Raw genomic sequence first — 12653 nt, 5'->3', positions numbered from 1 at the left:
TGTTCAGGGTGTAGTCAGTGTCTCAGTCAGGGGTGCGACTCACCTTACCATTACTATTATTATTATTGTTATATGAAGTAAGTGATATTTTCTTCCTGACTTTTTCCGGTATGCGGTTATAAAAAAAAAAATCTGAAAGCTAAGCGCCTCTTTCAGCTCAGTGAATCTTTGCTTTTTTTTTTTTAAAGCCCCACAGTAACCTAACCCTCCCGGTGCACAGGTGATACCAAGCTGAATATAGCATCTTTATGACCAGCTGGTCCAGCTATTTAAAAACGGAGTGGACAGGGGATGAGAGGGGGGAAGGGTTGCAGCCGTTGACAGAGTTGCCATCAACATTCTGGAAGAGCCACAGACTGCTCATTGGTCAACCTGGACCTCTAATTAATATCATTCCTTTACTTAAAAAAAGGTTTCTCATTTGAATCCATGTGTCAGTGAGTTCTATACCACTATAAATCAATGAGTGACTTATTCCAGACCATGCTGTATAGCAGTGGTTCTCAAACTTACCCCATTTGTCCGACTACAACGTTTTGCTCAGAATTCTGTGGAAAAACAACTATAGAGCATAATGATGGAATTAATGAGTGATAACACATTTTATAGAATCACATTTTGTAAATAATCAGAATGAAACAGTATTTAGTGCTTCCTGAATAGATTTATTTCTATAGTTTGTATCATTTCTTCCTTATGTAGGACCAAGACTGACTCGTGTATTTTCAGTTCATGTTCTAAACAAGATAATTTCTGTCATCATTTTGTGTGTTTTTTGGAGTCACTTTGTGTAGTTGTTTGTTTATTTGTTATATTATTTAGTATATTATTCTCTTATTTTGTGTGCTGTTGGTATTATTTCAATGATTCTCTCTCTGTGTGTGTGTTTTTGGTGTCGTTCGGTTGTTTCTTAAGTCGTTTTGTGTGTCTTTGTTATTTTTGTGTATTTTGTAGTAATGTGTATTTTTTTCCCCTCATTTAATGTGTCTTTGTTGTCGTTTTGTGTGTCACTGGTAATCGTAGGCATTTTTCTCTCTTAGTGTGTGTTTGTTTTTGGTGTCATTTTGTGTATTTTGTCGGTACATTTTGTGTATTTTGTCTGGATATTTTTTTCGTATTTTGTGTGTTTTTGTTGTTGTTTTGTGAGTTGCTGGTAATATTCCGTATGGTTATTATTTTTTACTAAAAATAAACATAAAAACTCATATTTTTAACACTTTTATTTGTTAATTTTCCTCTCTCTCTCTATCAAGTACCCCCTGTAGTGCCATTGCGTACCCCCATTTGAGAAACACTGCTGTATAGAACCAGTATAGAAACCCTTATCATCCCATATAACAGTGTGTCTCATTGCCAGCCTAGAGAGGAAATGTTGAGGTACAGGTTGTTTGAGTGTCGTTGATGTGCACGAGAGTGTGTGTGTGATGAATAACAAGCAGGTTTGCATGTAGTACCCCTCCTTTAACTTGGTACATTGAATGAATGGCAACAGCTGAGCAGGAGAACTTTATCAGCAGCCGTGTGCGTGTGCGTGCGCGTGCGAACTGCAACCAGAGCACTTTCATTCTCTGCTCAGCTCACTGCCATCCTCTTCTCTCCAGCCGCTGGCTCATTTTCGCTGTCTTTGCCCTTGGATTTCTTTGAATCTCTGGGCCGTTGTCCCACGCTAAGGATTTGAATCATCATCCGCACCCGGACAAACTGCAGAACACGGCTGTCGTGACTCTTGAGCTGCATAACAAGGAGCGAGTATGAGCGAATAGAAGGAGAGAGGCTGAGACTGAGCAAATCGATTACTCTAAAACAGAAGAGAGGCTCTCAAACAAGCAAGAAACTACTGCAGCAGTCGTTTTCCATTAAATAGTGTTTGTTTTTTTGTTTGTTTTTTAAATCCATACATTCTTCTAATCTTTTGTAAAGATGAAGTTCATATAATTCTGGAGTGACATTTGACTCACCAAGGACTTTTTCTTTCTCTCTTTCTGGATATCGACATTTTCAACTTTGATGCAAGACTTTTTTACATTTTTTTTATGAACCAGAGCTGCAATGTTTACCACTTAATTTGTTTCCATTTCAAATGACAATGTTGGACACCAACCACTGCCTGTCATTTGAAGCCTCCCCTCTGGGCTCTCCTCCAATGGCAGACGACATGGAGAAGAAAATGGAACATGACAGACTTGTGTATCACAGCCTTAAAGAAGGTGGGCATTCTGAAACACAATATTATTTGTGTTTGTGTGCTTTAGTGTACGTCTGCATATTAGACACACGCTGGCTTTTTAAGTAAATGAATATTTATTCACTAGAGCTCTGTTATTGATCATTGTTTGTCATTTACCGACTTATCTTAAGTGGAAGAAAGTCTCAGTGAGTGCATGATAGATCTCTGAATATAAAACACTTGGCCTGTGTGTTGGCAGTTGTGGGCGAAAATGAGTCACGCAGATGATGGTAGCAATCAGGTTGCATTTTGGTTGAGCGAGCGCAGTAAAGCTTGATGATCAAATCCATCATCTTTACGTGGGTTCCTCAACATGTGGCCTTGAAAAGAAGCAAACACCCAAATCTTTATTCGTCTTATGTTTTTAACCTTCATTTATTGGTGTGTTGAGGTTAGAAATAAGATGGTTTCATGGTGTGGGTTAGGGTTAGATCTAATGTCTTATTTTGAAAAGTCAAAAGGTGACATGATTACTTCCCTCAGCTCCTTTTTTTTTTTTTTTTTTTTTTCTTCTTTTTTTTACATTTTTTATTTTCATTTTGTGAGAGCATTAAAATACAGTGCACACTTTCAGACAACAGTCATTGGTTTATCTTTCTTACAATTTTTATGCTACAAAACAAGGAACAAAATACAGAAGATCAAGTGAATTACTTTAGAAAACAACAAATTCAATTCAATTCAATTTTAATTGTATTGTTCAAATTACAACAAATTAATCTCAATGCACAGAAATGGGAAATATATATATATATATACTGTATATATATATATATATATATATATATATATATATATATATATATACAAAGTAAATAAAGAAAGGTTCCCTCAGCTCCTTTTCAAACTAAGATGTGAAAAAATCACCTTTTTTCATAATTATTGATGACTTTTGCAGTTTTAGTGAACAAAAATGTTATAAACAATTCAAAAGGCCCTTTGTTCACAATTTAAGATGATGAACAAAGTTGAACCAATGACTATAAACTGAATTTTAATTCAGATTTTAAATTATGACCATTTTTGCCTTCAACAGGAATTTGGAAAATACTCAGGAATACATAATAATCTGCAATAATAATGTGCTTTGTTTGTAATACACTTTACATTAAAACGAATCCGTGCTACAGGTTAAAAATTAAATAATTTCAAAACCACCCGGAGTGGAAAAACTAAAGGTTTTGCTAAAAAGGAAAGTTTTTAGTCCTTTTTTTTAAAAAACTGTAGTACTGTAGTAATTCATTTTTTTGTCATATTAGCACATTAGCTTATGCAGCGGCGAGATAAAATTTGAAGTTAGAACCTAATTTGGTGTGATCTTTGGTTAGTACAACAGTGGAGTGGGAGCGTCACTTTGTTTATAAGTATCGTTACAAACACACGCCAGAGTCACAGATGACAGGCTGCAGATGAAACCAAACATTCCTATGAGGTCAGACTCTTTCAAAGAGCTCAATGAAAGTATATAGAGTGGGAAGGCATTAATAACGGAGAAAGGTGTCAGTGTATTCTGCATACTAACAACTGGCATCTTGCACAGTCATGGTGCGTAAGGAGACTATAGAGTGTGGTGGTGGTAGTGGTGGTGGTGGTGGTGAGCTGCAGATTGCATTAAGCCTGGAGTCCGATGTTGGAACTGTAAAATAATCAGTATTCATGGCACTTTGCCTTGATGTCATCTGTCCTCTCCGCACAGTGCAGCAGTGGGAATGTTTCCAACGAACCACTGACCTTAACATTCCCTTGATGGAACTGCCCACCTTGTTTCTAACGTCACTGAAATGCATCACACCTGCTGCAATCAGGACCTGCTGTCAAACTTTGTCACTGTCCAAATAATGAGCTCATGGAGAGGAAAAAAAATCCAATCCTTCCCAGTAGAAGCATTCATCTGCCCAATGTGAAGCCACGTGAAATCGTCTGAGGCGTGTGTGTGTGTGTGTGTGTGTGTGTGTGTGTGTGTGTGTGTGTGTGTGTGTGTGTGTGTGTGTGTGTGTGTGTGTGTGTGTGTGTGTGTGTGTGTGTGTGTGTGTGTGTGTGTGTGTGTGTGTGTGTGTGTGTGTGTGTGTGTGTGTGTGTGTGTGTGTGTGTGTGTGTGTGTGTGTGTGTGTGTGTGTGTGTGTGTGTGTGCGCGCGCGTGCGTGCGTGCGTTATTTCGATGAGCGGTCGTCGTGCTCTTTTGTCGCACTCTGTTTTGCCGTCATGTGTGTGGCTGCCTCTGGTGTGCGGAGGCTTTACCGTGCCAAGCCAGGGGTCTTCGGGGACGCTGACCAACTCAGACATGTTTAATCAAATCCACTGACACATGAGCTCAGCAGGATTAGCCCAGTTGGCCAACAACATTCTGGCTCTACTACAACCACCCATGCCTGATCTCCATGCTCATTTGACTTTTTCAAAGTCTTCTTCATATCATGAACAGATCAAAACAAAATTTACATAAAGCACATGCATACCTGTCAAGTATCCGGGAAACTCCCGTATTTTACCCCTCTTTCCCACCATCGTCCCGTATTAGTATTTTACCGTGAATATTCTGTATTTTATTGTAATAATAATTAAAAGAGACGTTACTAAATTGAATGCCGTCACTAGCCTCGTGAGAACTGCCTTCTGAAATGGTCTTGGTGGCAGTTCTCACAAGATTAGTGCAGACAGCGGCAACAAACCAGGAAACAACTGAATGAAGACGTTCCGGCGGAAAAAACAAAGAACTGGTGTAAATACGTTGTAAAATGTGACAGAGAGTTTACCTTCCTAAAGAGCAGCAGAATGGGACACCGTTACACATTCTGTAAGATTAGTAACTGGGATTCAAAGATGGCAGTCAAAAATGTAGTTATTTAGACAAAAATACACAAATTGCATCTAGAGCATGGAGATGTTGGTAATTTGTTTTTAACAATGATTATCGGCAAAAAGAAGTGGAAAAACTGCAGTTTTTGCATTGACTGAATTGGTCACATGAGAGCAAATCTTGAAATGCTGTAAAATTATGTTTCTGTAAAATATAATTGATATATTCATCTACCATATTTCAAAATTGTGATTTTTTTTTGTTTGTTTAAAGGAATATTGAAAAAGCATTTTACAGCAAACCATTTTGATGCACTGGGCTCAGTTTTTGATAAATCATCATTGTATCATGGCAAAAGTTGCAAAACTGTAGCACATTTGGTTGGTGTGAATTAAAGAAAAAATTAACTCAATGCTTTCTATAGGACGATTGGCCTGTTTTTGCAGCTGAGGCAATCTGGCATGGGACCGGATCTTTGTGCAAAATTTGGTGATTGTTTGCGCACAGGAACTAAGATTTCCACAGAAGAAGAAGTAGATAGACTGTACTTTTCTTTTTCTGTGGTCAGCTGTTGTTTATTTGTGGATGTACATTAACTTTGCAGGCTGTCCTTCAGGAATACTATCAGCCTGTTCTCCTACATCATCTCAACCTCAGACGTCTGATCATCTCTATCATCTGTCAACCTTTGTGTCTCCTCAACAAGCTATGGCTGTGGCCTGCTACTCCATTAAAATCCTCCTTTTTTAAAGCTTTTTACTCATTTAACCAAATAGCACTCAGCTGCATTACAGCTGACTAATGTTGATAATGTTGTCTGTGTGTTTTTGCAGGAGTTTCAGGCATTAAGTTTGATCAATTAAGACCACAAAAGATTGATTTGTTGTTAATAAGATTCCCATTTATACCAACTGTCTATAGTTTACATTTATAGACAGTTCAAGCATTCAGATTACTGTACTGGATTAGTTAATCCAGGATGAATGTCTTGTTTACTTTATGTAAACCATCATTGCTGGGAATTAGAATGTCCAACAGTGAACATGTTTCACATTCTGATTTCTGGTTAGACTTTAATACAATACAATGTAGGAAGAAGTGTAACCACAGTCCTCCAGCCTGAGACTAAAGGACAAAAGTTGTCTTTTTAAAGACAATGTCAATGTTTGTTTTGTTTAAAAGGATAAAAGACTATAATATTCTGCCCTGAATTAATTGTCCTAGTTTACATTTACAAAGTTACGTGCATGGCAAAGTTGTGCAGTGATCCAAACTTTTGAAAAAATCTTATTAGCTTCATAATAGTCATATTGAATGTGGTTTTCTAGACACTGCGAGTTGTTATCAAAGCCAGAGATAAGATTTCAACACTCCTGCAATATTTTTACACATCACACCAACGCTTTCTTCTCTGAGCTGCCACCATGAGAATGCAGAATTATCTAAAAGCAATAAAAATAGCCATATTCCATCTTTTAGAGTTTTATTATCCGCCGCCACAAAATGTAGAAGGGAAATATAGATTTGAGCTCCGTGCGTGCGTCGGTCCGTCCGTCCATCCAAGTTAAAGGGGACAGTTTTTCTCAGAAACCGTTTAAGATAGGATAACCAAATTCGGTGTGTGGCTTCAGGGTATCAATACCTTGATGGAGTTCGAAAATGAGAAGCGCACAATTATTTTTTCTGTTTTTGCTCTATTCGAGGTATCTTCAAAGGGGACAGCTTGTCTTAGAAAACGTTTAAGATAGTAATTTTATATTCTGATGTGATAATATTTTCTAAGTTAGATTTAGGACATTTAGGAAAAGGTTGTGAGTCATAATGAGAACCAATCTGGCGGGGGATGTTGATGACCGTCTTTTTGTTTTTGTTTTTTGGACTTTATTGGACAGATGGTTGGACAGATGAGTCACTTTCAGGAATAAAGGCATTAATAGAGGATTTGAGAGCAGCAGCAGCAGTAGCGGGGATGGGAGTAGCTCGGTGTCACACACAATGAGGAGGGGGCTCAGTGATGTGAGGCTTGGAAAGAGAGAGTGTAAAATTCTCTTTCCCAGAATAAACGTCTTCCTTGGAAGTGCCAAGCAGTGTGGCATCTTGTACTCCATGCCCTCCTCACTTTGTGTGTTTGTAGGTGTGTTTGTGTTAGGGATGGGACTTTTTGTCGACAAAACGACCGACATTCGACACATGCTCCCCTCGACAAAAAAAATAGAGTGTCGACACGTCGAGGGGGCGGGGCTTGTGGGATTTCCAGATTGCATTTTTATTTTTTGGCTTTTAATTTATTACATTTTCTATTCAAATACACATCATAAAGTGCCACTTTTCCCATAATGAAATTAAATATTTTAAGTAAAACAAATCAACTTTTTCTAAATGGGATCGCCACTTGACCCTCATTCAAATACACACACGTGTGTGGTAACCATGGTTACAGGAGACACAGTCAACATGGCGGCAGCAGCGCGTAACAGGAGCAAGGTGTGGGGGAGTTTTAGCAAAATTGATGATAAGGTAGTGAGGTGCAAATTGTGCGGCAAGGACTACGCTTTCCACACATCCACGTCAGGGATGCTGGCTCACCTCGAGAAAAAACACCCGATGCCGTCTTCATTAAAACAGAGCAGCATGGACGCCTTCAGGGTGCGAAAGCTGGACATTAGCCGCGCAGAGAAGATCACTGGTCTAATGACTAGCATGGTAGCTAAAGATGTCCTGCCTGTCAGCTTTGTCGAGGGGGTAGGTTTTCGTGAATTAATGGCTTTTCTTGAGCCCGATTATCAAGTGCCATGTCGCAAAACGACGACTGTGCGTTTGGAAAAAATGTATGAAGATAAGGCTGCATCTCTCCGTGAATCGCTCTGTGCAGCAGAACACCTGGCCATCACCACAGACGCATGGACGGCTCTGACTACAGAGTCGTACGTGACTGTTACGGCTCACTATTTTGAGGACTGGAAAATGAAAACTGCTCTCCTGCAGACACGCGCCATGCCAGAGAGGCATACCGCCGAAAATCTTGCGAATGTTCTGGGAGCAGCAGCTGAGGACTGGGGGATAGCCGACAAAATTGTAGCATGCGTTCACGACAATGCTACTAATGTAACTGTGGCAACCTCTCGCCACCTGGAATGGGAGTCACACCGATGCTTTGCACACACGTTGCAGCTAGCCGTCAATGATGGCTTCAAATTGAACTCGATAGCTAATGTTGTCGGCGGGGCAAGTCGTCTTGTCTCGCACTTTCATCACAGCACCGTTGCGTCTGAGGCGCTCAAGAAGAAGCAGGCGATACAACTTAAGGAGCCTCACCGTCTCATCCAGTATGTAAAAACAAGATGGAACTCTATCCATGATATGTTTGAACGCCTGCTCGAGCAACGTTGGACCATAGCAGCAGTTCTGTCCGACCGAGAGGTGACCAAATTGTCGGATGCCAGGACCCTGGATCTCACCGATGCCAACTGGCACACCATGGAAGAACTGCTTCCAGTTTTACGTGCGCTGAAGTCAGCCACAACCGCACTGTGCAGTGAAAAAGAAGTGTCGGTGTCAGTCGTTTACCCGATTACAGCTGCTCTGCTTTCCAGGTGAGCGCGCGTGTGTGTGTGTTTTTTTTTTTAATTGATTATATGATTTTGTGTCTATATGCGGGAAAATGGAGAATTATTCTATTAAAATATAATGGCTTCCTTGTCAGACACCTGCAGCGGGACGAGGGGGAGTCTCCAAGAGTCTCAGAATTCAAGAGAAGAGTGTCAGACTCTCTCACCTCTCGAATGGAACCTGAAAACACCGGCACCGCGAAGAAGGCAGCTTTCATCGCATCCTTTTTGGATCCACGTCACAAACACCTAAAGTTCACGACCAAGGAGGTTAAGGAAGCTGTGCAAGAAAAGGTTAGAGATCTGTTGTCCGGCCTCCGTGCGGTCTCAGGTGATAGTGCGCGCGTTGATGATGACGAGTCCGGGCCCGCTAAAAGGGCTAAACAGGTGGATGCAATGGTTTCATTCTTCGGAGAGGACTATTTCAAGGGGGACACGGTCACATCTGACCATTCTGAAATAGAACGTTACACAAACGAAGAAGGAATATCACCCAGTCAGGATCCTGCGCTCTGGTGGTCTCTCAATGAGTCCAGATTTAAAAACCTGAGCCGTCTGGCAAAAGCCTACCTCTGCATCCCCGCCACATCTGTGCCGGCGGAAAGAGTGTTTTCAGCCGCAGGACTGGTCGTGAATAGACTCCGCAGTCGCCTTCTACCCAAACATGTAGACATGCTTCTGTTCTTAAACAAAAATTAGGCCGAAATGGTAAGATACCTATATATATTTTATTTTCACTGAGATCTGAGTTGTTGGTGTTAGGCTCCGTCCTTTTCTGTGGTTTAAAAAAAAATGGGCACGCTGTTTTTCGATTTTAATTGTTGCTTATTTTCACGAGTGATAAACATGTTCATTTAGTTTGTTTTTTTTTATTTGTAAAAATAACTTGTTTAGGCTACATGTAGCCTACAAAACTAAATAATAAATGAACTGGCTGTTTTATTTCTGTAAATTCCAAACGGCAAAAAGTACGTCTTATGTGTTTGTAAGGCTGTTGAATAAACATCTTAAATTTCTCTCTCTCGTTTTTATTATTACTGCTTTAATGGTCAATATTGGACACTAGAGCCATGTTTTTTAGACTAAAATTAACTAGTACAACAGTATAGATTATTTTCCACCCTCCGCATTGCTGCTGCTCTTTAAAAAAAAAGAAAAAAAAAAAAAGGCCGACAATTCGACAAAAAGTCGACACATGGGCCTCGACAATCGATTTCCCAAATCCCGTGTCGTTCCCATCCCTAGTTTGTGTGCGTGCATGTGTTTTAAGCTTTGGCAACACGTGAGTGTTTGAACATTTTTCCTGAGTAGAATCATGTACACTTGAAGTCTTCCTGGCTGTGTTTGGGTCTCAGTGTTTATGTCACTGAGTGTGAGCTGACATGTTATTGTTTCCAGCGTTGGACTGCTGTCGAGCACACGTAATACTAACAGTGTTGGAAAAGTGACATTTACCAGCACTAATTTAGACTGAAATTATCAGGACTCGCTTGTTTGCTGTTGGGATTTTTGGTTGTTTGCTACAACGCTGACATGTTAGTAGACCAGCATGTGAGGCCACTGATGTCACTCTATAAGCTGGTAGCAACAGGTGCTGCATGTCCTCAAAGCTGCAGACACAACCCTGGTCACACATGCCTGGGACTCTTTGAGTGGTGTGTTCCACTTTAAAAACACACAGACTCTCCACTGGGACAGCTGGTGCTGTAAACTTAGAGCCTCTTCTAAGTCAGTGGTGTGGCCAGGCGGGGGACCAGGGGACACACCCCCCAACCCCCCCAGTGATGAGTTTAAACTGCTTTAAAAAAAAAAAAAAAATTAAATTAGAATTCCAGTAGTTATATTTCCTACTCGAAGAAAATATCTTAGCAGCTGTTAGAGTTGTGCTTTATTTAACATGGAAACATTGATTTCCTAAAAACAGAAGAAAAAAAAGGCACCAACAGGGATTTTTAATGCTGTATTATTAGATTGTTGTTGTTTTTTTCAAATGTATTTTTTGACATGTATTCATATTTGTATTGTTTATTTGGAGTTCTCGCTAGGTTAGCTTGCAGCATATTTATTCTAATAAATTAATGAAATATTAAAAAATGAAATAACATGGAAAAAGTGATTTCCTAAAAACAGGAAAAAAGCATGAGCAGGGATTTTTAATACTGCATTATTATTAATAGTTTTTATATTTAAATATTAATTTAATGAGATGTATTTATATTTTTCAGGGTGAAATATTAAACTAAATAACATGGAAAAAATGATTTCCTAAAATCAGAAGAAAAAAAGGCACCAACAGGGATTTTTAATTCTGAATTATTATCGATTGTTTAAAAAAAATTGACATATTTAATATATTTGTTGTTTATTTGGAGTACTTGCTAGATGAAAACCTTCTTTAACACAGATTCATAATAAACCAGTTAATATTTGTATCGCTTACTGTACCAAAAATATAAGCCCAAAATGGACATTGATCCATGGCTCTCTGGCCCACTTTGGCCACCCCAAAACTGACCTGGACACGCCTCTGCTCAGTTGTGCAGCTGGCTTATATCCTTACTCTTCAAATCATTTGTGAAATAGTTTGCAAAGAAACAACGCTCACATTCAGCCACTGAACATGTATGAAATCCCTTCACCTAAAAGCCAAACAAGATATTTGCATTTGTTGTTTCGTTTTTGAAGCGACTTTGAGCTGGAACCAAGACGCGCGATTCAGTATAAATTACTCAACGCTCAAACAAACTGCTCATTATAATAACACCAAGTGTGCATACTGTATTCTTCATATACACTGCAGTCAAAACACTGAAGTGCTCGTGCTCTGCTAGCTGTCGATAATGGAGGACTTCCCTAAACCGTCTGTAGGTTGAAACCAAGCAAAAGTAAAACAGGACCTCAGAGCCTTATTGCTAAAGTCTCTCTTACTTGCTCAAACATTGCTAATCACAGAGCAGCAATTATTAGCAAATGCTATTAGTCTTAGATAACAATGTTTGCACGCTTGTTTATGTATTCTTCATAAAATGGGAGCCAGGATTTGGTGGATGGAATCAGTTTATATATCTTTACTTTTATTCAAGCTCACTTGTTTTCAAAGCTAATTATTCCACTGTAGCAAATTACATTGTCCTTTATTCTTTTTGTATTCTGTTTAATTTTTCCGCTGATTTTCACTTTAATTCAGTAGCCGCAAACTTGATTTTCACTTTTTAGTTTCTTTGGGTTTGGTCAACAGTGATTCTTTGATTCTATTCGAACACATCTTAAGCTGAATTGTTAATACTTCAATTTTTACAGTATTTTTAAAATCATGATCAAATGAAAAATAAAATAAACACAGTGTCAGAGATTTAATAGCCAAACTGAGCTCAAAGTCTCATATATTAGGTACTGGTACCGCTGTATTTTATAGGCAACAGATGACATATTGAAGTAAAAATAAAACATAATACGATACATTTACAATATTGTCCCTAAATATGTGACAGTTTTAACAAAGGTCAAATGTGCAGCACTTTTTGTCCAGTATCGTTTTCCAACAATTTCCTCTGGTTGCGTCTGTTATATAACCTGCACTTCCTGTTTTGAAAAAATAAAAAATAAAAAAAAATGGCGCAATCGTCTCATTAGCACTATTTGTCCTTTTCTGTGTTAAAACCTGTTTTTGTGTACATTGACTTTTTCTCTCCTGGTCTTTCTGTCATTTATTGCTTTGCTCATGGTTTCTTAGCCTTTAAATGTTTAGCACATCTGTGCACACACAAAAGTAAAAAAAAAAAAAAAAAGGAAAGCTCTGAAACAGGAAGTGTGCATTGGTCTGTGAACACCCTGAAACTGTGGTACCCGCCTCTTTTGTAGCTTCAAAAAAAAAAAAAAGATGCATGAAAGAAGAGGGAAATAGGAGAATGAGCGTGTCAGAGTGTGGGTCGCGTTAGTGTAAATACGAACGGCGTTGCTGCGTGCACCTGTTCACTGGAAAGCTGCTGATCGGAAAACTTTGGGAAGTCGGCTCCATCGC

General features: G+C 39.1%; 1 protein-coding gene across 8 annotated transcripts in view; it reads left to right on the top strand.

Annotated features, from left to right (window-relative positions):
* The window catches only part of mrtfab (myocardin related transcription factor Ab), a 56744-nt gene that overhangs the window by 25386 nt on the left and 18705 nt on the right, over positions 1 to 12653 (top strand). Inside the window, exon 1 of one of the 8 annotated variants that reach the window (XM_028475680.1) lies at positions 1474 to 2207. The exons of 6 other annotated variants lie outside the window; for them this stretch is intronic. In XM_028475680.1, coding sequence (XP_028331481.1) covers positions 2081 to 2207 — 127 coding nt within the window. In that variant the 5' untranslated portion in view covers positions 1474 to 2080. Of the gene's footprint in view, positions 1 to 1473; positions 2208 to 12653 lie in introns of those variants that run through there. One more of the 8 variants, XM_028475683.1, reaches the window with a different exon arrangement.

The sequence above is a fragment of the Gouania willdenowi genome, chromosome 19 (assembly GCF_900634775.1).
Source record: "Gouania willdenowi chromosome 19, fGouWil2.1, whole genome shotgun sequence".
NCBI classification, from domain to species: domain Eukaryota; kingdom Metazoa; phylum Chordata; class Actinopteri; order Blenniiformes; family Gobiesocidae; genus Gouania; species Gouania willdenowi.
Note: the sequence above shows the minus strand (reverse complement) of the source record. Positions and strands in the feature narration are given on the sequence as shown.